Source organism: Siphateles boraxobius, unplaced genomic scaffold, assembly GCF_051911475.1.
Source record: "Siphateles boraxobius isolate OS27281-9 unplaced genomic scaffold, OSU_SipBor_1 136, whole genome shotgun sequence".
Classification (NCBI taxonomy): domain Eukaryota; kingdom Metazoa; phylum Chordata; class Actinopteri; order Cypriniformes; family Leuciscidae; genus Siphateles; species Siphateles boraxobius.
This window is the reverse complement of record NW_027508740.1, coordinates 697,501-720,619: the sequence shown is the minus strand read 5'-3', so window position 1 is coordinate 720,619 and position 23,119 is coordinate 697,501. Positions and strand designations below refer to the sequence as shown.

At 39.8% G+C, this 23,119-nt stretch overlaps 1 protein-coding gene across 1 annotated transcript; it reads left to right on the top strand.

Moving 5' to 3' along the window:
* The first annotated feature begins 1,572 nt into the window (after positions 1–1,572).
* tmem88bl (transmembrane protein 88b-like) lies at positions 1,573–13,876 on the top strand. Its single transcript, XM_077229888.1, has 3 exons — positions 1,573–1,681; positions 4,263–4,545; positions 12,945–13,876. The coding sequence occupies exons 2-3, from the start codon at positions 4,264–4,266 to the stop codon at positions 13,170–13,172; spliced, it is 510 nt and encodes a 169-aa protein (XP_077086003.1). The 5' UTR covers positions 1,573–1,681; position 4,263; the 3' UTR covers positions 13,173–13,876.
* The last annotated feature ends 9,243 nt before the right edge of the window (positions 13,877–23,119 follow it).

Genomic DNA, 23,119 nt, shown 5'->3' with positions numbered 1-23,119 from the left:
AAATTCTTACTGACCCCAAACTTTTGAACGGTTGTTTGTTACAAAAGATTCTATTTCAGATAAATGCTGTTCTTTTGAACTTTCTATTCATTAAAGAATCCTGAAATAAAAATGTTAACACTGATAATAATCATAAATGATTCTTGAGCAGCAAATCATCATATTATAGTGATTTCTGAAGGATCATGTGACACTGAAGACTGGAGTAATGATGCTGAAAATTCAGCTTTGATCACAGGAATAAATTACACTTTACTATATATTCACATAGAAAACAGCTGATTTACATTATTATAATATTTCACAAAATTACTGGGTTTTTTTTTTGTATTTTTAATCAACTAAATGCAGCCTTGGTGAGCAGAAGAGACTTCTTTTAAAAACATTAAAAATCTAACCGACCCCAAACTTTTGACTGGTAGTGTGTATCCTACAGCAGCGTAATTTTATGCATTTGCAAAAAAGGATATAATTATATGTAAAAATAGGCTTTGTTTTATTTATAAAGCATTTTTCACAACACATGTCAACAAATCCTCCTTTAAAGCCCAAGTGAGCGAGGCAAACGTCGCACGGTAAGTGGTTTATGAGTAATAATTGATATGTGTCCTGCATTGATGTAGTTACAGTGATGTTCAGATGAAAAGGCCAGTGTTTGCCATGGTAACCGTCAGGGACGCGTTCTGACACACACTTACAAGGAAATTACAGGAAGAACAAGAGCTTGTGTGTGTGTGTGTGTGTGTGTGTGTGTGTGTGTGTGTGTGTGTGTGTGTGTGTGTGTGTGTGTGTGTGTGTGTGTGTGTGTGTGTGTGTGTGTGTTTCTTTATTTAATCCTCACAAAAGCATTTCTACATTATTATTATATTTTGACGCCGTGGCTTCAGTTGACCAGCTGGTGGCGCTGTGAGCATGTGTGTGTTTTTTAAACATAACTTTTCACCTAATTTTGTCTTTTTCCATCCGCTCTGCATTTGTATAAAAAATGTATGTATGTATGTATGTATATATGGATGACATTCATATTTGTTTTGCCCATTTCCCCCTTTTGCTTGTGTTATAGCCTTTAGATTGCTGGCTAGGCTAAATGCGGTGCGTTTTCACAAAGTTCAAATAAAAAAATGTCTTGAGATCAGCAGTAATTATCTTCCACTGTAAGCAATGAGCTGCAACACAGCCAACTTAGAAAATCACGACTCAAAGAAAATCGTGAGTTTCCACACTGATAATTATGTTCTTATGAGGGGTGAGTCTTCTCTCATGTTGTGTTCCAGAGTTTGTTTTGTTTCCTCTGAAATAAACGCTTATTAAATCCTAAAGTCCTGAATGATTATTATCAGACATGTGTCTCAGCTGACAGGGAACGTTCTGGCAATATTCTCTTAAAGTTTTGAACAAACGTTCTTCCAGTAACATTAATAGAACGTTCGTTCACATTCATAATTTGTTTAACAAATTAATATATATATTTTAAAAGCTTCTGATGGGTTTGATAACTTTATGGTATTTGAGGAAACTAATTTATTTAAAAAAAATTGAACCTTAAGGTATTTTATCCATCCGCGTCCTCAGATAGACCTCTGCCGTCTCTCTCTCTCTCTCTCTCTCTCTCTCTCTCTCTCTCAGTGTGATGTCTGTATCCTCTGGATAACGGGATAAAATCACCTCAGCTCTACATCAGGTAAGACGCTGACAACTTCTTCCTGTATTCCTGCAATCTCTAAGTTTTGTCTTTATTACAGCTCTTTTCTCGAACTGTTGTTATATTCGCTCCGATGACATGGATCCAGAGGATTTTCGGGTGTTCAAACCGTCTATGGTTCAAACACACTGTGTCTCAATACTTATTATAAGCATCTCGGGAGCATTCCGGTCAGTTTAACAGATTCCGTGAAATGCCTCGGAACGCGCCAAAAAAGACGCTTAAATAAAGCGCGCGAAAATAGTTTATTAAGTTCTGCTCTTTGTTCGTGAATGACGAGATAAACAATCAATCAATCAATCAATCAATCAATCACACAGTTGCTAGTGTATTAGGTTTTGGTTTTAGTGTTAACAAATTCTCAAAGAAATATTGTTTATTGAAATATAAGGTTTATAGTGCTATATAGAGTAGGCTACACAGTAGTGAAATCAGTTAAATCAAATTTACTTTTATGTTGTTTAATGAGGCAACGCCCTCAGTAAAGGCTTGGGAATGGTTTCTGAATTATGTTTATGTTGCATTGTGTGTCATTAATAAGCTGTTTGTAGTCTGCAAAAAACAACATTAATATAATGTGAAAGTGTATGTGTGAATGTACCTTTGAAGTCATATCCTTTTTTCCATCGTTCAGGAAAGGATCTCTATGTAATATCATTCACATCATTTATTTGAAGTGTGAATAAACCCACTGTTAGGTCGTTTCAGATTGGATTTATTAGCATGACAACAAAAACAGGATAGTGCAGAATACACCAACTTATTATTGTTATAGTTAGTGTGGACTTCACTATTCAGTCAGAGTTTAAGGCCCGTTCACATCAAGAATGATAACTATAACGATGACTACATTGGTGTCCGTGATATCGTTCTGTTTATTATAAACCCTCTGCAGTTTTGTCATCTGTCGCTTTAAATTTTTAAAACTATATCTTTATTGTTATTGTTATAAGTGTGAACAAAACTCCAAATATAAAAACTTGTCAATAATTATTCAAAAGGTTTACATTTCGATTCACGGTCTCCAAGGGCTGCCAAACTTTAGAAGTGGGAGGAGCCACTTCTACTAAAATGCCTATAACTTGTGAATGGAATGAGATATTTTAACCAAACTCGACCTACCCTTGTAAAAGTTCATTCTGGTTGTGGTTGTGTGAAAAAGCATGCTGCGACTCGCCACTCGGTGGTGCTATAACATGGAAAAAACACACAAAAAATGGCTATAACTATGCAAACCTGAGTCGGATTGGCCTCGAAAACTGGCATTGCGTTGTCTTCATCCAACGTGCCAAGACTTTGAGGACATTTGCGTATCTCAAAAAACGGCAATGAAGTTTGAGCAACTATTAGACAAGGTTAATTAACGGAGGCCGATCGGGAAAAAAACCCGCTGGGCTTGTTTGACTCGTGGCCCTCGAGGCCTTTGAGAAATTCAAAAGAAATCGGCCACTGGGGGGCGCCTTCACATTTTTCACGTGCTTAAACGATTGTGTAGGCTACCATGCAATTTTTGGCACACAACATTCAAAACTCATGGTAGAACTCCTCATTCTGAGCAACTTTGCCTCTAGGACCGCCACTGTCAATCGAATCGTTCGTTAAATATTGGAGATTATTTCAAAACCAACTTTCACAAACTAGCCCTAGATTTTAGGCTCAACCTCAATAAAACCCCTGTGGCACAATTTTCGGGACTCTTAAGGTCAATAAGCTTGTGCTTAAAGCCCTTAAAAGGGTCCTATAGTGCCCTTTTTACAAGATGTAAAATAAGTCTCTGATGTCAACAGAGTGTGTATGTGAAGTTTTAGCTCAAAATAACGCACAGATATTTTTTTGGCATGTTAAAATTGTTACTTTTTGAGGGTGAGCCCCATTTTTGTGTGTGTCCCTTTAAATGCAAATGAGCTACTGCTCCGCACAGAGGGTGGAGTGTCAAGAGCGTGTATGTTAGCATCTCCGATTACCTTACACACACACACACACACACACACACACACACACAACATTTCAAAAACTTTTAGTCTTTTATGTTTAAACCAGAGGAGTCGGACAAAGACTCAAGAAGAAGTGACAGCATGTAGAATGCAACAGGACATTTCTGAATGGTTAGTTGATGCATTTATGTAGCTGATGTAGAGTTAACTATCTTTCTAGTCAATGATTAGCATATTCTGTCATAATAATCTATAAATTGCGTTCCCGGGGGCGGGGTTTATGTAAGTTTTAGGGTTAGTGATATCACTAACCTGTGAAGAAACGTGTAGTTTCTACCAGCCGTTTGTTGTAGTCCTTAAAAAGCGATTTCTGTAAAAGAAAATATCTCCCTTTGCTTTGAACTTTGAGCTTAATATAATTTAAATGAATGAGTTATAACAAAAAATCACCCCCTCATTGAGTCTCTTCTGCAGCCGGCCTCTAGTGGCCAGTGGAGGAACTGCAGTTTAAGGCTCTTCAGTGTTGAGAGAGAGAGAGACAGGGCGGTTCTGCTTGGTGTGAACAAAACTACAGATATAAAAAAATAAACATTAACATATGGGTGTGTGTGTGTGTGTCTGTTGAGGATGTGTGGTATGGCGGTGCTGTTAGATGACGGTGGCGGTGATGAAGACTTTGACGTGTGTGACGGGGTCCGGATGCTCGCTCCTCCTCCTGTGGCTCAGTGTGACGGTGGGGTCTGGGGGCCTCGACGGGGCCGATGCGAGTGTGTGTTGTGGACGCTGGTCCTGCTGCTGTGGGATGTTCTGCTGCTGCTGGTGTGTGTGGGGCTGATGGTTCTGTTGTTCAGTCTGATTCTGCTGCCCGCCGGCCTGCTGCTGTACGCGGGCTTTCTGTGCCACTCGCGGGTACGTATAAACACACACACACACGCGTGCGTGCGTGCGCACACAAACACATAATATCCTCTAGCGATGCACGATTATGACAAAAATCATAATTGTCGATTATTCCCTTGAAATTGTAATTCACCCTTAGCAGAGAGTTTGATTGACCCGCGATCTGACCAATCAGAATCACAATCAGAATCTGCCATTTTTTTCCAAGAAGGTTAAAGAGTGTGTGATACTAGCACAGTATAACAACTGACAGGAGAGGAAAGTCCGTTTTTCTGATATGAGAGACTTTATTTCAGCGAACACTTACGTCACTGGTTATTCCTATTGTTCTGGGTTCTCTGAAGTAGTCGTGATTCGCCTCTCACAACGTAACATGCTCTAAACACACCTCTTAAAGGGATAAGACGCAGTGGATAAGACACATGCCTTTGGTGTGAGAGACCCGGGTTCGAATCCACTGTGAGACAACAATGTGTCCCTGAGCAAGACACTTAACCCCTAGTTGCTCCAGAGGCGTGCGACCTCTGACAAATATAGCAATTGTAAGTCGCTTTGGATAAAAGCTTCAGCTAAATGAATAAATGTAAATGTGATGTAAATGTAGTTCACCCAAAAATGAAAATTAGCCCATGATTTACACGCCCTCAACTCATCCTAGGTGTATATGACATTCTTCTTTCAGACGAACACAATCAGAGTTATATTAAAAAATGTCCTGGTTCTTCCAAGCTTTATAATGGCAGTGAATGGCCGTTTCTGTTTTGAAGTCCATAAAAGTCCATCCATCCATGATAAAAGTGCATCTGTCCATCATAAAAGTGCATCTATCCATCATAAAAGTGCATCTGTCCATCATAAAAGTGCATCTATCCATCATAAAAGTGCATCTGTCCATCATAAAAGTGCATCTGTCCATCATAAAAGTGCATCTATCCATTATAAAAGTGCATCTGTCCATCATAAAAGTGCATCTATCATCATAAAAGTCCATCTATCCATCATAAAAGTGCATCTGTCAATCATAAAAGTGCATCTATCCATCATAAAAGTGCATCTGTCAATCATAAAAGTGCATCTATCCATCATAAAAGTGCATCTGTCCATCATAAAAGTGCATCTGTCAATCATAAAAGTGCATCTATCCATCATAAAAGTGCATCTGTCCAACATAAAAGTCCATCTATCCATCATAAAAGTGCATCTGTCCATCATAAAAGTGCATCTGTCCATCATAAAAGTGCATCTGTCCATCAAAAAAAGTGCATCCATCCATGATAAAAGTGCATCTGTCCATCATAAAAGTGCATCTGTCCATCATAAAAGTGCATCTATCCATCATAAAAGTGCATCTGTCCATCATAAAAGTGCATCTATCATCATAAAAGTCCATCTATCCATCATAAAAGTGCATCTGTCAATCATAAAAGTGCATCTATCCATCATAAAAGTGCATCTGTCCATCATAAAAGTGCATCTGTCCAACATAAAAGTCCATCTATCCATCATAAAAGTGCATCTGTCCATCATAAAAGTGCATCTGTCCATCATAAAAGTGCATCTGTCCATCATAAAAGTGCATCTGTCCATCATAAAAGTGCATCTGTCCATCATAAAAGTGCATCCGTCCATCAAAAAAAGTGCATCCATCCATGATAAAAGTGCATCTATCCATCATAAAAGTGCATCTGTCCATCATAAAAGTGCATCTATCCATCATAAAAGTGCATCTGTCCATCATAAAAGTGCATCTGTCCAACATAAAAGTCCATCTATCCATCATAAAAGTGCATCTGTCAATCATAAAAGTGCATCTGTCCATCATAAAAGTGCATCTGTCCATCAAAAAAAGTGCATCCATGCATGATAAAAGTGCATCTATCCATCATAAAAGTGCATCTATCCATAATAAAAGTGCATCTATCCATAATAAAAGTGCATCTGTCCATCATAAAAGTGCATCTATCCATAATAAAAGTGCATCTGTCCATCATAAAAGTGCATCTATCCATCATAAAAGTGCATCTATCCATCATAAAAGTGCATCTATCTATCATAAAAGTGCATCTGTCCATCATAAAAGTCCATCTATCCATCATAAAAGTGCATCTATCCATCATAAAAGTGCATCTATCCATCATAAAAGTGCATCTATCCATAATAAAAGTGCATCTGTCCATCATAAAAGTGCATCTGTCCATCATAAAAGTGCATCTGTCCATCATAAAAGTGCATCCATCCATGATAAAAGTGCATCCATGCATGATAAAAGTGCATCTGTCCATCATAAAAGTGCATCTGTCCATCATAAAAGTGCATCCATCCATGATAAAAGTGCATCTATCCATCATAAAAGTGCATCTATCCATAATAAAAGTGCATCTATCCATAATAAAAGTGCATCTGTCCATCATAAAAGTGCATCTATCCATCATAAAAGTGCATCTATCCATAATAAAAGTGCATCTATCCATAATAAAAGTGCATCTGTCCATCATAAAAGTGCATCTATCCATCATAAAAGTGCATCTATCAATGATAAAAGTGCATCTGTCCATCATAAAAGTGCATCTGTCCATCATGATAGTGCATCTGTCCATCATAAAAGTGCATCTGTCCATCATAAAAGTGCATCTGTCCATCATGATAGTGCATCTGTCCATCATAAAAGTGCATCTGTCCATCATAAAAGTGCATCTATCAATGATAAAATGGCATCTATCCATCATAAAAGTGCATCTATCCATCATAAAAGTGCATCTGTCCATCATAAAAGTGCATCTGTCCATCATAAAAGTGCATCTGTCCATCAAAAAAAGTGCATCCATCCATGATAAAAGTGCATCTGTCCATCATAAAAGTGCATCTGTCCATCATAAAAGTGCATCTATCCATCATAAAAGTGCATCTGTCCATCATAAAAGTGCATCTATCATCATAAAAGTCCATCTATCCATCATAAAAGTGCATCTGTCAATCATAAAAGTGCATCTATCCATCATAAAAGTGCATCTGTCCATCATAAAAGTGCATCTGTCCAACATAAAAGTCCATCTATCCATCATAAAAGTGCATCTGTCCATCATAAAAGTGCATCTGTCCATCATAAAAGTGCATCTGTCCATCATAAAAGTGCATCTGTCCATCATAAAAGTGCATCTGTCCATCATAAAAGTGCATCCGTCCATCAAAAAAAGTGCATCCATCCATGATAAAAGTGCATCTATCCATCATAAAAGTGCATCTGTCCATCATAAAAGTGCATCTGTCCATCATAAAAGTGCATCTGTCCATCATAAAAGTGCATCTGTCCATCATAAAAGTGCATCTGTCCATCATAAAAGTGCATCTGTCCATCATAAAAGTGCATCTGTCCATCAAAAAAAGTGCATCCATCCATGATAAAAGTGCATCTATCCATCATAAAAGTGCATCTGTCCATCATAAAAGTCCATCTATCCATCATAAAAGTGCATCTGTCCATCATAAAAGTGCATCTGTCCATCATAAAAGTGCATCTATCATCATAAAAGTCCATCTATCCATCATAAAAGTGCATCTGTCAATCATAAAAGTGCATCTATCCATCATAAAAGTGCATCTGTCCATCATAAAAGTGCATCTGTCCAACATAAAAGTCCATCTATCCATCATAAAAGTGCATCTGTCCATCATAAAAGTGCATCTGTCCATCAAAAAAAGTGCATCCATGCATGATAAAAGTGCATCTATCCATCATAAAAGTGCATCTGTCCATAATAAAAGTGCATCTATCCATAATAAAAGTGCATCTGTCCATCATATAAGTGCATCTATCCATAATAAAAGTGCATCTGTCCATCATAAAAGTGCATCTATCCATCATAAAAGTGCATCTATCTATCATAAAAGTGCATCTGTCCATGATAAAAGTGCATCTGTCCATCATAAAAGTGCATCTGTCCATCATGATAGTGCATCTGTCCATCATAAAAGTGCATCTGTCCATCATAAAAGTGCATCTATCAATGATAAAATGGCATCTATCCATCATAAAAGTGCATCTGTCCATCATAAAAGTGCATCTATCAATGATAAAAGTGCATCTATCCATCATAAAAGTGCATCTGTCCATCATAAAAGTGCATCTATCAATGATAAAAGTGCATCTGTCCATCATAAAAGTGCATCTGTTCATCATAAAAGTGCATCTGTCCATCATAAAAGTGCATCTGTTCATCATAAAAGTGCATCTGTCCATCATAAAAGTGCATCTGTCAATCATAAAAGTGCATCTGTCCATCAAAAAAAGTGCATCCATCCATGATAAAAGTGCATCTGTCCATCATAAAAGTGCATCTGTCCATCAAAAAAGTGCATCCATGCATGATAAAAGTGCATCTGTCCATCATAAAAGTGCATCTGTCCATCATAAAAGTGCATCCATCCATGATAAAAGTGCATCTATCCATCATAAACGTGCATCTATCCATAATAAAAGTGCATCTATCCATAATAAAAGTGCATCTGTCCATCATAAAAGTGCATCTATCTATCATAAAAGTGCATCTATCCATCATAAAAGTGCATCTGTCCATCATAAAAGTGCATCTGTCCATCATAAAAGTGCATCTGTCCATCATAAAAGTGCATCTATCCATCATAAAAGTGCATCTGTCCATCATAAAAGTGCATCTGTCCATCATAAAAGTCCATCTATCCATCATAAAAGTGCATCTATCATCATAAAAGTGCATCTGTCCATCATAAAAGTGCATCTATCCATTATAAAAGTGCATCTGTCCATCATAAAAGTGCATCTATCCATCATAAAAGTGCATCTGTCCATCATAAAAGTCCATCTATCCATCATAAAAGTGCATCTATCCATCATAAAAGTGCATCTGTTCATCATAAAAGTGCATCTATCCATAATAAAAGTGCATCTATCCATAATAAAAGTGCATCTGTCCATCATAAAAGTGCATCTATCCATCATAAAAGTGCATCTGTCCATCATAAAAGTGCATCTATCCATCATAAAAGTGCATCTGTCCATCATAAAAGTCCATCTATCCATCATTAAAGTGCATCTATCCATCATAAAAGTGCATCTATCCATAATAAAAGTGCATCTGTCCATCATAAAAGTGCATCTATCCATCATAAAAGTGCATCTGTCCATCATAAAAGTCCATCTATCATCATAAAAGTGCATCTATCCATCATAAAAGTGCATCTATCCATCATAAAAGTGCATCTGTCCACCATAAAAGTGCATCTGTCCAACATAAAAGTCCATCTATCCATCATAAAAGTGCATCTATCCATCATAAATGGTCATCTATCCATCATAAAAGTGCATCTGTCCATCATAAAAGTGCATTTATCCATCATAAAAGTGCATCTGTCCATCATAAAAGTGCATCTATCCATCATAAAAGTGCATCTATCCATCATAAAAGTGCATCTGTCCATCATAAAAGTGCATCTGTCCAACATAAAAGTCCATCTATCCATCATAAAAGTGCATCTATCCATCATAAAAGTGCATCTGTCCATCATAAAAGTGCATCCGTCCATCATAAAAGTGCATCCATCCATGATAAAAGTGCATCTATCCATCATAAAAGTGCATCTGTCCATCATAAAAGTGCATCTATCCATCATAAAAGTGCATCTGTCCATCATAAAAGTGCATCTATCCATCATAAAAGTGCATCTATCCATCATAAAAGTGCATCTATCCATCATAAAAGTGCATCTATCCATCATAAAAGTGCATCTGTCCATCATAAAAGTGCATCTGTCCATCATAAAAGTGCATCTGTCCATCATAAAAGTGCATCTATCCATCAAAAGTGCATCTGTCCGTCATAAAAGTGCATCTGTCCATCATAAAAGTGCATCTGTCCATCATAAAAGTGCATCTATCCATCATAAAAGTGCATCTGTCCGTCATAAAAGTGCATCTGTCCATCATAAAAGTGCATCTTTCCATCATAAAAGTGCATCTATCAATGATAAAAGTGCATCTATCCATCATAAAAGTGCATCTGTCCATCATAAAAGTCCATCTATCCATCATAAAAGTGCATCTATCCATCATAAAAGTGCATCTATCCATCAAAAGTGCATCTGTCCATCATAAAAGTGCATCTATCCATCATAAAAGTGCATCTGTCCATCATAAAAGTCCATCTATCCATCATAAAAGTCCATCTATCCATCATAAAAGTGCATCTATCCATCATAAAAGTGCATCTATCCATCATAAAAGTGCATCTGTCCATCATAAAAGTCCATCTATCCATCATAAAAGTCCATCTATCCATCATAAAAGTGCATCTATCCATCATAAAAGTGCATCTGTCCATCATAAAAGTGCATCTATCCATCATAAAAGTGCATCTATCCATCATAAAAGCGCATCTATCCATCATAAAAGTGCATCTGTCCATCATAAAAGTGCATCTATCCATCATAAAAGTGCATCTATCCATCATAAAAGTGCATCTGTCCATCATAAAAGTGCATCTATCCATCATAAAAGTCCATCTATCCATCATAAAAGTGCATCTATCCATCATAAAAGTGCATCTATCCATCATAAAAGTGCATCTGTCCATCATAAAAGTCCATCTATCCATCATAAAAGTCCATCTATCCATCATAAAAGTGCATCTATCCATCATAAAAGTGCATCTATCCATCATAAAAGTGCATCTGTCCATCATAAAAGTCCATCTATCCATCATAAAAGTCCATCTATCCATCATAAAAGTGCATCTATCCATCATAAAAGTGCATCTATCCATCATAAAAGTGCATCTGTCCATCATAAAAGTCCATCTATCCATCATAAAAGTGCATCTGTCCATCATAAAAGTGCATCTGTCCATCATAAAAGTGCATCTGTCCATCATAAAAGTGCATCTATCCATCAAAAGTGCATCTGTCCGTCATAAAAGTGCATCTCTCCATCATAAAAGTGCATCTGTCCATCATAAAAGTGCATCTATCCATCAAAAGTGCATCTGTCCGTCATAAAAGTGCATCTGTCCATCATAAAAGTGCATATGTCCATCATAAAAGTGCATCTATCCATCAAAAGTGCATCTGTCCATCATAAAAGTGCATCTGTCCATCATAAAAGTGCATCTATCAATGATAAAAGTGCATCTGTCCATCATAAAAGTGCATCTGTCCATCATAATAGTGCATCTGTCCATCATAAAAGTGCATCTGTCCATCATAAAAGTGCATCTATCAATGATAAAAGTGCATCTGTCCATCATAAAAGTGCATCTGTCCATCATAAAAGTGCATCTATCCATCAAAAGTGCATCTGTCCATCATAAAAGTGCATCTGTCCATCATAAAAGTGCATCTGTCCATCATAAAAGTGCATCCGTCCATGATAAAAGTGCATCCATCCATCATAAAAGTGCATCTATCCATCATGAAAGTGCATCTATCCATCATAAAAGTGCATCTATCCATCATAAAAGCGCATCTATCCATCATAAAAGTGCATCTGTCCATCATAAAAGTGCATCTATCCATCATAAAAGTGCATCTATCCATCATAAAAGTGCATCTGTCCATCATAAAAGTGCATCTATCCATCATAAAAGTGCTTCTATCCATCATAAAAGTGCATCTATCCATCATAAAAGCGCATCTATCCATCATAAAAGTGCATCTGTCCATCATAAAAGTGCATCTAGCCATAATAAAAGTGCATCTATCCATCATAAAAGTGCATCTGTCCATCATAAAAGTGCATCTGTCCATCAAAAAAAGTGCATCCATCCATGATAAAAGTGCATCTGTCCATCATAAAAGTGCATCCATCCATGATAAAAGTGCATCCATCCATTATAAAAGTGCATCTATCCATCATAAAAGTGCATCCATCCATGATAAAAGTGCATCCATCCATTATAAAAGTGCATCTATCCATCATAAAAGTGCATCTGTCCATCATAAAAGTGCATCTGTCCATCATAAAAGTGCATCTGTCCATCATAAAAGTGCATCTGTCCATCATAAAAGTGCATCTCTATCCATCATAAAAGTGCAACTATCCATCATAAAAGTGCATCTGTCCATCATGATAGTACATCTGTCCATCATAAAAGTGCATCTGTCCATCATAAAAGTGCATCTGTCCATCATAAAAGTGCATCCGTCCATCATAAAAGTGCATCTGTCCATCTGCTCCACAGCTCCGGCGGGATGGCTTGAAAGTGGTAAATCATGGGCTAATTTTGATTTTTGGGTGAACTATACCGTTAAGCACGCAGAATAATGCAAGTTAACTTTTTTTTGTAATCGCAAGGTTTATGAACTATTAGGTAATCATTTTATCCTTAATCGCGATTATAAATTGGATGAATTGTGCAGCCCTGATCTCTGATCTTCTACAGGTGGTGGCGTCTTCGGCTCCTCTCTGCCAATACCTGGACGACAACAGTTGCTCCGCCCTCATCATCCTGGGCTTCGTCATGATGTCACCGCTTGTCGTGGTTGCTGCGGCCACGTTCTGCGCTCTTCTCAGGAGGCTCCACCTACTTTTATATTTTCAGCCAATCACAGTAGCCCAGTACCAAGGGCGGGGCTTGGGCTGGAGGCGGGACTTCCACGCCTGGGTTTGACGGACAAGCACACACACCAATCTCAGGAGTGAGTGACGTCATGGGATAGCGACGGCGTATCTGTAATACACACAATAATGTAACACACGTAACACAATATATGGAACCACCAAAACGAGGATTATGTGGAGGCTTGTTTCAGCCAAATTAATCTTTTCACATGACTGAGAAATTAATAAGAAATTCAAGAAGTAGTTTTACCGTGAACTAGTAAAATTGGGTAACATTTTATTTTACAGTGTCCTTGTTACATATATTACATGTACTTACCATAATAATAAGTGTTAACTATGCACAATTACATGCAATTAACTCTAAACCTAATCTTACCCTAACCCTATAGTAAGTAATGTAGTTAATTATTATTATTACTCAGTACTTAAATATATAATTACACTGTAACACGGACACCTTAAAATAAAGTGTAACCTAAAATTGTAACCCTGTTACATTTCATATTTTAAAAGTACTTCCGCACATGTGGAAAAGTCTGTTTGCGTGCAATATATAGCAGTGTAAAAAACAAATTGTGCATCATTAATACAGTAGCGCTATGAAAAATATGATTTTTTTCCCGAAGATAACGAGGTGTTACAGACTTCAGTGTTACCAAACTGATGTTACAGTGATGTACTAGTGTTTACCTGTCGATGTTGATGTTTATTCATCTGTGCAGTAATGTGAATAAACCACCTGAAATCAAACCCGTGCTGGCCTTGATTTCCATATCAGTGTCCCAAAAGATAAAAATATCTTGCTATTATAAATGCATGAGGCTCGGAATTAGTCCTGCTATATAGGGCACGTTAACTCATCAAGAAACTCCCGAAGAACCATAACTTGATAAGTTGTTCTTGGAGAAGTTGGTCAGATTTACACAGGCTCAGTTTGACCTGAACACACTCAGCCTGTGATTAGCATATGCAAAACTCTGATCGACCCAGTGTACACTTAGATTTATCACCATGGCAACAGGCAGCGGCTGGACCTGTGCTATGGCAACGTAATCGGACGAGAGAGGGTCGAGGTAATGACAGATAATGACAGTCAGCGGAGAGGAAGATGGACAGAACGTATGGAGAGATGAGAACTTCTACAGCTGAAAGAGTTTCTGTTGAAAGCAACAGTTCAACATGCCATTATTTAATCACCTCATGATGTTCCAGACACACAAATAAAGTTTTTTTAAAGATCTTCTCGTTCGTAGCGACCAAGACTATCAAACTCCAAAACAGGCCTAAAAGCTTCATAATATTGGGGTGGTGATGGCGCAGTGGATAAGACACATATCTTTGGTGTGAGAGACCCGGGTTCCAATCCACTGTGAGACACCAGTGTGTACCTGAGCAAGACACTTAACCCCTAGTTGCTCCAGAGGCGTGCGACCTCTGACATAAATAGCAATTGTAAGTCGCTTTGGATAAAAGCGTCAGCTAAATGAATAAATGTAAATATTAGTCCATGTGTAATTTTTGACTCTTTTTATTCTTGTTTGTTTTTTATAGCGTCAAATTCATGGCTGTTAAAAAACAACAACAAAAATATTTTCTTCCTCCCTCACAATTTTCAAACAAGTCTTAAAGTCTCCCAGTGGTGAAAATCCAGCTTTTAATGTTGTTTATATGTCTATGTGGTGTTTTTAATATGCTTTAAGACAAACCATGTGTAAATTCATAAGTCGACAGCATTGCTAAGTATTTTCTCCTAAAACTGCAGTGAACCAAAGACAGTCTCAAAAACACGCTTTGAAATCGCTGGTGTTTCTGACGTCACAAACTACCTTGTAACCAATCAGATCAACGTGTGATCGTCAACCAGTGGATCTCTGAGTGAGTGAGTGAGTGAGTGAGTAGAGGTGGGGCTCATTTGCATATTCATAGAACCACATATATACTAAAGGCATATACTGAGGCAAGGGTGTCGAGTTACATTCAAGATATTTTAAGGCATGAATATTTATTTTCAAGGAAGAAACATTTAAATATGTCATTTTGGTGATCAAAGTTGAGTTTTAAGGGATAAAACTATTGACTACAGGGGGATCTTTAATCGTGAGAAGAAGCTGCTAAAGTCAGCGAATAAAACAGTGACACAATGATGAAAAAGTAACAATAATATTCGCAATAACATATCGTTTTGCTAAATAATAAAGTAAACATAATTTCTTTAATTTATCTTTGTAAAGAAACCTCATGATTTCCATTACACGAGAGTAGATGTTAAAACTTCATGCTGATTTGTACTCGGCTTTCGCCAAGATAAGCAACACTAAGACGTAGCTTTACAGTAACCTATGCTTCTCCATCCATTTACGCTTCTTTCCATCTGGGGATGTAAATCTCCTTCTGTCTGGTGTTAACACGCGTCAGCACACACAACGGCTGCAACCACAGTGCGTTCCCCCCATGACAACCCTCTGGATTGAGCGGAGTAGGGAACATCTCTAGGGTCTTCAAGTGGGCACCTTCCATCCTCAGTGTTTCGTCGACTAGCCCACGACACCTCAAGAGGGCTCGACAGTGACTCTGGCGTCCCAGAGTCCCCCCCTCCGTCCCCCACTCAACTCAGCCCAGCTTATTGACCCCTACATCCCTCTTGCTACTGAGACCTAACCACAATCTCACAATCTCTCCGCAACCCAACCATACGCGCCAACCCGTTTGACTAAGGCTGTCGAGCCCCACTGGTGCGTTAATATTCAGTTTCAGTGGCAACGGTTGCGTATGGCATACCACCTACCGCAAAACACAATATCTGCCCAACCACCCGTCATTCACGCAATATACACAGGAACGTAATGACTGTAAATACTATAACCAACAGACTCTTCAAGTTTTCAAGAATTCATGCATGGCGGCCTGTACACAGCCAGCTAGAATCTTTCCGTCTCCACCACAGCCAGTTGCTGCTCCTTTCTGCTGCTTCAGATAAGTTCTTTACTGTGCGACGCAACTCTTGGCCACAGAATCCGACGTCTCTGAGGAACCGGGTTATAGAGTGTGCCACAAAACCTCGACAACCCGCTTCCACTGGATAAACCCGGACTCTCCATCCTCGCATGCCACTGTTAACTCTATCAGTTGAACAATGCGTGCTGATCCAGACTACAAAACAATATCTGGTCGTAGGTTAGTGGTGGCAATCTCAGGTGGAAAAATAAGCCGTTGATCAAGATCAGCCAGCATCTTCCAGTCCCTAGCAGCTTCCAGTTGTCCCGGACGAGAATTGGTGTTAGCACCTTTTCTTGGTGGTTGCTCGCCTGGGCGGAGGAATATTGTCTTCTGTGTGTAATGTTTTGCTAGAACAGGCGGCAACTTATTGGTCATACTACGCTTGCCTTCCAATGCTAAAGCCAAACATCGCAATACTTAGTCATGGCGCCAAGTAAACTGACCCTGGCTAAGAGCCACCTTACATCCTGTCAAAATGTGCCTTAATGTGGCAGGTGATGAACACAAAGGACAAGATGGATCCTCTCCTACCCAGAGGTTTAGGTTCTGCGGTGATGGGAGAACATCATATGTTGACCTAATAAGGAAACTGATCCTACTCTCTTCCATTGACCAAAGGTCTTGCCAGCCCATCTTGCGTTGTTCCACACTCTCCCATCTCATCCAGTCTCCCTGCTTGGCCTGGGAAATGGCCTTTATACATCTCATCCTCTCCTCCTGCTTTCGCACCTCGTTGACTACCAGCTTCCTCCTTTGAGCTGGGCCTGTCTTGTGCCAATTAGGAAGAGCTAAACTGAGCCCAAAACCCCCTCATCCATGCTGTACCTGCCCCACGATATCCCCAATTTGAAGGTCAGCCTTTGCCTCTACCACAGATTTCTTTGCTGACCACTTTCTACCAGTTTTTACCACAGGGGCTGCCTCCCTTACACATTTGTCGCGTGACTCTGCTAAAGTCATTTCCAGTCTGACCTTGGCACACTTAAACTCCTCGGTTAAAGCAGAGACTGGCAGCTTCAATACTCCTTTACTATAAAGTCCCACTCTGCTGAGGCAGCGTGGAACTCCCAACCATTTCCTGATGTATGAACTTATTAACGCTTCCAGCTTATCCACTGTTGTCAAAGAAACCTCGTACACAGTCAGTGGCCACAGCAACCTTGGCAGTAGACCAAACTGAAAGCACCAGAGTTTTAGTTTGCCTGGTAGAGCACAGCTGTTTATGCTCTTCAACCCTTCCACTGCTTGTCGTCTAACTTCTCCCACTCGAACTGTGTCCTTTAGATCGCCATCGTGCCATCTCCCTAGACTCTTCACTGGCTTCTCAGAAACTGTTGGTATTGCCTCACCATTAATGAAGAATGTTTTATCTACCACCTTTCCTTTAAGTATCGAGATGCTCCTTGATTTAGAGGGCTTAAATTGCATTCATGCCCATTCGATATTATCTTTTAACTTCCCCAATAACCGATTAGTGCAGGCTACTGTTGTAGTCATGGTTGTCATGTCATCCATGTATGCTCTGATTGGTGGTAGTCGCATCCCAGAAGCCAAGCGCTCTCCTCCTACTACCCATCTTTATGCCCTAATGATTACTTCCATTGCCATGGTAAAAGCCAGTGGAGAAATGGTGCATCCTGCCATTATTCCAACCTCTAAGCTTTGCCATGCGGTGCTGAATTTTGGAGTTGAGAAACTAAATTGCAAATCTCCAAAATAGGCTTTCACTAAATTTGTTATTTAGTGAAAATAACAATTATTTAACTGGCTACTCTCTGCTGTCTCCAGACGACATCAGTTCCTGTCGGCCACCTTAACTTCTGTTGGGTGCAATTCACAACCTCACCACTAGATACTGCTAAACTTACACACTGCACCTTTAAGAATGTTAGTAAACGCGTGACAGGAGTAACTACTTAAATTCTTAAAAAGAATATAAAAAGTAACTAAGTAACTCAATCAGTTACTTTTTTTAGGCAGTAACATAAAGTAGTAAAGTTAGTAAAGTAACTTTCCCCAACACTGGTGATCAGTATGTGCAAAGGAGAGAGATTTGTACATGAATGAAAAAAAGAGAGTTGTGCCTGAACGATGTTGTGAGTGGTTGCTAGGGTGTTGCTATGTGTTTGAAGTGGCATTCCAGGTAGCTTCAAGGATGTTGCTTTGAAGTTGCTTTGCATGAGTGTTTCTATTCCGTTGGTGTTTTGGCCAGTTTCAAGGGTGTTTCTATGCAGCTGCTAATGTGTTTTGGCCAGTTTCACAGGTGTTGCTATGCAGCTGCTATGTTGTTTTGGCCATTTTCAAAGGTATTGCTATGCAGCTGCTTTTGTGTTTTGGCCAGTTTCAAGGGTGTTGCTATGCAGCTGCTAATGTGTTTTGGCCAGTTTCACAGGTGTTGCTATGCAGCTGCTAATGTGTTTTGGCCAGTTTCACGGGTGTTGCTATGCAGCTGCTTTTGTGTTTTGGCCAGTTTCACGGGTGTTGCTATGCAGCTGCTATGTTGTTTTGGCCAGTTTCACGGGTGTTGCTATGCAGCTGCTTTTGTGTTTTGGCCAGTTTCACGGGTGTTGCTATGCAGCTGCTATGTTGTTTTGGCCAGTTTCAAGGGTGTTGCTATGCAGCTGCTTTTGTGTTTTGGCCAGTTTCAAGGGTGTTGCTATGCAGCTGCTATAGTGTTTTGGCCAGTTCCACAGGTGTTGCTATGCAGCTGCTATAGTGTTTTTGCCAGTTTCACAGGTGTTGCTATGCAGCTGCTATATTGTTTTGACCATTTTCAAAGGTGTTGCTATGCAGCTGCTTTTGTATTTTGGCCAGTTTCAAGGGTGTTGCTATGCAGCTGCTAATGTGTTTTGGCCAGTTTCACAGGTGTTGCTATGCAGCTGCTATGTTGTTTTGGCCAGTTTCACAGGTGTTGCTATGCAGCTGCTTTTGTGTTTTGGCCAGTTTCAAGGGTGTTGCTATGCAGCTTCTAATGTGTTTTGGCCAGTTTCACAGGTGTTGCTATGCAGCTGCTATGTTGTTTTGGCCAGTTTCATAGGTGTTGCTATGCAGCTGCTTTTGTGTTTTGGCCAGTTTCAAAGGTGTTGCTATGCAGCTGCTAATGTGTTTTGGCCAGTTTCACAGGTGTTGCTATGCAGCTGCTAATGTGTTTTGGCCAGTTTCACAGGTGTTGCTATGCAGCTGCTATGTTGTTTTGGCCAGTTTCATAGGTGTTGCTATGCAGCTGCTTTTGTGTTTTGGCCAGTTTCAAAGGTGTTGCTATGCAGCTGCTAATGTGTTTTGGCCAGTTTCAAAGGTGTTGCTATGCAGCTGCTAATGTGTTTTGGCCAGTTTCACAGGTGTTGCCTTGCAGCTGCTAATGTGTTTTGGCCAGTTTCACAGGTGTTGCTATGCAGCTGCTTTTGTGCTTTGGCCATATTCAAGGTTGTTGCTATGCAGCTGCTATGTTGTTTTGGCCAGTTTCACGGGTGTTGCTATGCAGCTGCTTTTGTGTTTTGGCCAGTTTCACGGGGTGTTGCTATGCAGCTGATACAGTGTTTTGGCCAAATTCAAGAGTGTTGCTATGCAGCTGATATAGTGTTTTGGCCAAATTCATGGGTGTTGCTATGCAGCTGATATAGTGTTTTGGCCAGTTTCACAGGTGTTGCTATGCCGCTGATATGTTGTTTTGGCCAGGTTCACGGGTGTTCCTATGCAGCTGCTTTTGTGTTTTGGCCAGTTTCACAGGTGTTGCTATGCAGCTGCTATGTTGTTTTGGCCAGTTTCACAGGTGTTGCTATGCAGCTGCTATAATGTTTTGGTCAGTTTCACAGGTGTTGCAATGCAGCTGATATGTTGTTTTGGCCAGTTTCAAGGGTGTTGCTATGCAGCTGCTTTTGTGTTTTGGCCAGTTTCACAGGTGTTGCTATGCAGCTGCTATAGTGTTTTGGCCAGTTTCACAAGTGTTGCTATGCAGCTGCTATGTTTTTTTGGCCAGTTTCACAGGTGTTGCTATGCAGCTGCCATGTTGTTTTGACCAGTTTCAAATGTGTTGCTATGCAGCTGGTATAGTGTTTTGGCCAGATGCAAGGGTGTTTCTATGCAGCTGATATAGTGTTTTGGCCAGATTCAAGGGTGTTGCTATGCAGTTGATATAGTGTTATGGCCAGTTTCACAGGTGTTGCTATGCAGCTGATATGTTGTTTTGGCCAGTTTCACAGGTGTTGCTATGCAGCTGATATGTTGTTTTGGCCAGTTTCACAGGTGTTGCTATGCAGCTGATATGTTGTTTTGGCCAGTTTCACAGGTGTTGCTATGCAGCTGCTATGTTGTTTTGGCCAGTTTCACAGGTGTTGCTATGCAGCTGCCATGTTGTTTTGACCAGTTTCAAATGTGTTGCTATGCAGCTGGTATAGTGTTTTGGCCAGATTCAAGGGTGTTGCTATGCAGTTGATATAGTGTTTTGGCCAGATTCAAGGGTGTTGCTATGCAGTTGATATAGTGTTTTGGCCAGATTCAAGGGTGTTGCTATGCAGTTGATATAGTGTTTTGGCCAGTTTCACAGGTGTTGCTATGCAGCTGATATGTTGTTTTGGCCAGTTTCACATGTGTTGCTATGCAGCTGCTATGTTGTTTTGACCAGTTTCAAAGGTGTTGCTATGCTGCTGCTATGTTGTTTTGGCCAGTTTCACAGGTGTTGCTATGCAGCTGCCATGTTGTTTTGACCAGTTTCAAATGTGTTGCTATGCAGCTGGTATAGTGTTTTGGCCAGATTCAAGGGTGTTGCTATGCAGTTGATATAGTGTTTTGGCCAGATGCAAGGGTGTTTCTATGCAGCTGATATAGTGTTTTAGCCAGATTCAAGGGTGTTGCTATGCAGTTGATATAGTGTTTTGGCCAGTTTCACAGGTGTTGCTATGCAGCTGCTATGTTGTTTTGGCCAGTTTCACAGGTGTTGCTATGCAGCTGCAATGTTGTTTTGACCAGTTTCAAAGGTGTTGCTATGCAGCTGGTATAGTGTTTTGGCCAGATGCAAGGGTGTTTCTATGCAGCTGATATGTTGTATTGACCAGTTTCAAGGTTGTTGCTATGCAGCTGATATAGTGTTTTGGCCAGTTTCAAGGGTGTTGCTATGCAGCTGATATAGTGTTTTGGCCAGATTCAAGGGTGTTGCTATGCACCTGCTATGGTATTTTGGCCAACTTCAATGGTGTTGCTATGCAACTGCTATGGTATTTTGGCCAATTTCAAGGGTGTTGCTATGCAGCTGCTGTAGCGTTTGACCAGTTTCATTGGTGTTTTATGGCGTTCTTGGTAGTTTTAAGAGTGTTGCTAGGCAGCTGCTACTGTTTCGTGGGTGGTTGTCAAAGCATTGCCATGCGGTTACTAGGTGTCTGTTTAAGTGAAAGACTGCAGACATGTCTCAGTTCCTCATTTAATGTGTTTTTCATCTTTCTCTGCAGATCAGACTGAATCTGTTTGAGTGTTTTGTTGTGCCTCGTCTCTCTGACCCCCGTGACTCTCATTACTCTGAGCTGTAGGGTCTCATTCACCAGAGAAGAAGAACTGATCTTCATCATAGACACTTCTAATTCTCAAGACCTTGGTTACTGGCGTCATCATGAACCAGCGTTTATAGTCGATAACACCTCCATTATGTGACACATTTTCATAATAAATACCTTGAGTGTAACATGAATTCAATCCTGCTAAATGAATAAAATATATATATATGTTTATGTACTGTATAAGTAAATAAATGCAAATTAGATGGTCGGACCAATGCTGTTTTTCATTAAAGAAGACTTGGCTTCAGTTGTTTTGCTTCTCCAGTAAATGTGTCTTGATTTAAGAGTGTTCAGATACTCGTACTGGAAAAGAAGCTAAATATACTGAGTAATAACACATTGTTTCTGAAACAGGAACTGTCTGTGTGGTTAATTAGCACTTCGAGGTTAGCACGCCCACAGCGAGAGTCCATGAGCTAACGACCCTCCAGCTGCTCTTCTCCCTTATCTCCCGACTCTCTTCAGCTGGAGAATACAGACAGCCGGAATCCTGATTAGAGCCGAAGGTTTCAGCTTTAATGTGTTCCTCTCCGCCGTGATGAACGGCCCGCTTGCCACCGGTTTAGATGGCGTTTTGTGTGATTTATGTGTGTGTGTGTGTGTGCTTATAAAGTCCTGCACTGCAGTGGTTGTTTATCATGAGGTCCCCTCTGGACCCAGCAAGCAATTTTGCGTTTAAAAGACGTCTAACAGCACCCAAACACGTCTAGGCTGAAACAAGGCAAATTTGGGCTGTCAGTGAAAATGTTATAGACGTCTAAACCATCGCCCATAAATAGACTAGTCATCAATTAGATAATAAATAAATGAAATGAGTGAAGAAATTAAACCAAACACCTTGTTGACTTTGCGTGATCGAATATCATCTATCCCGCAAGTTATTTTGGCATTAAACCAGATGTAACCAAATTCAAGGTTTGGCCAGAAGTGTCACTCATAGCCGGACTACACAGGTCTATAGTTAACCGAGACGATTGCTGGGGAATAAGTCTCACGGACTCACTACAGTTGTGTAGTTGTGTTGTATAGCTCCACTGATGGAATAGTTCATGGACTGCAGGATCCGGTTGTTTAACATCTCTCACTGAGAATCAATGATTCTGCTGGTTTTGACGCTGATAATCGCTGTGAGAGTTAAAGGTACAATATGCAGGAGTTTTTGCCTCCAGGGGTCGCTAACCTCTTACAATAACAAAGGCGTATATTGATGACGTATTCTGCATTAAGCGTAATTATGGATCTTGTCGTCAAGCTGGTGGATCTTTTATGGATGAGTGAATACATTGATGTTTGTAACATGACTGTGGTGTGAAGCAGGGCGCGATTGCTAGACGTATACCATCGCCACACGCAACGCGAGTCCCGCGGATATAAAGGAACAAGGACATTTCATTCTACCGAACTACACGCAAGTGCTGAATTAATACTCACACAGGTCAGTTTATTAGAC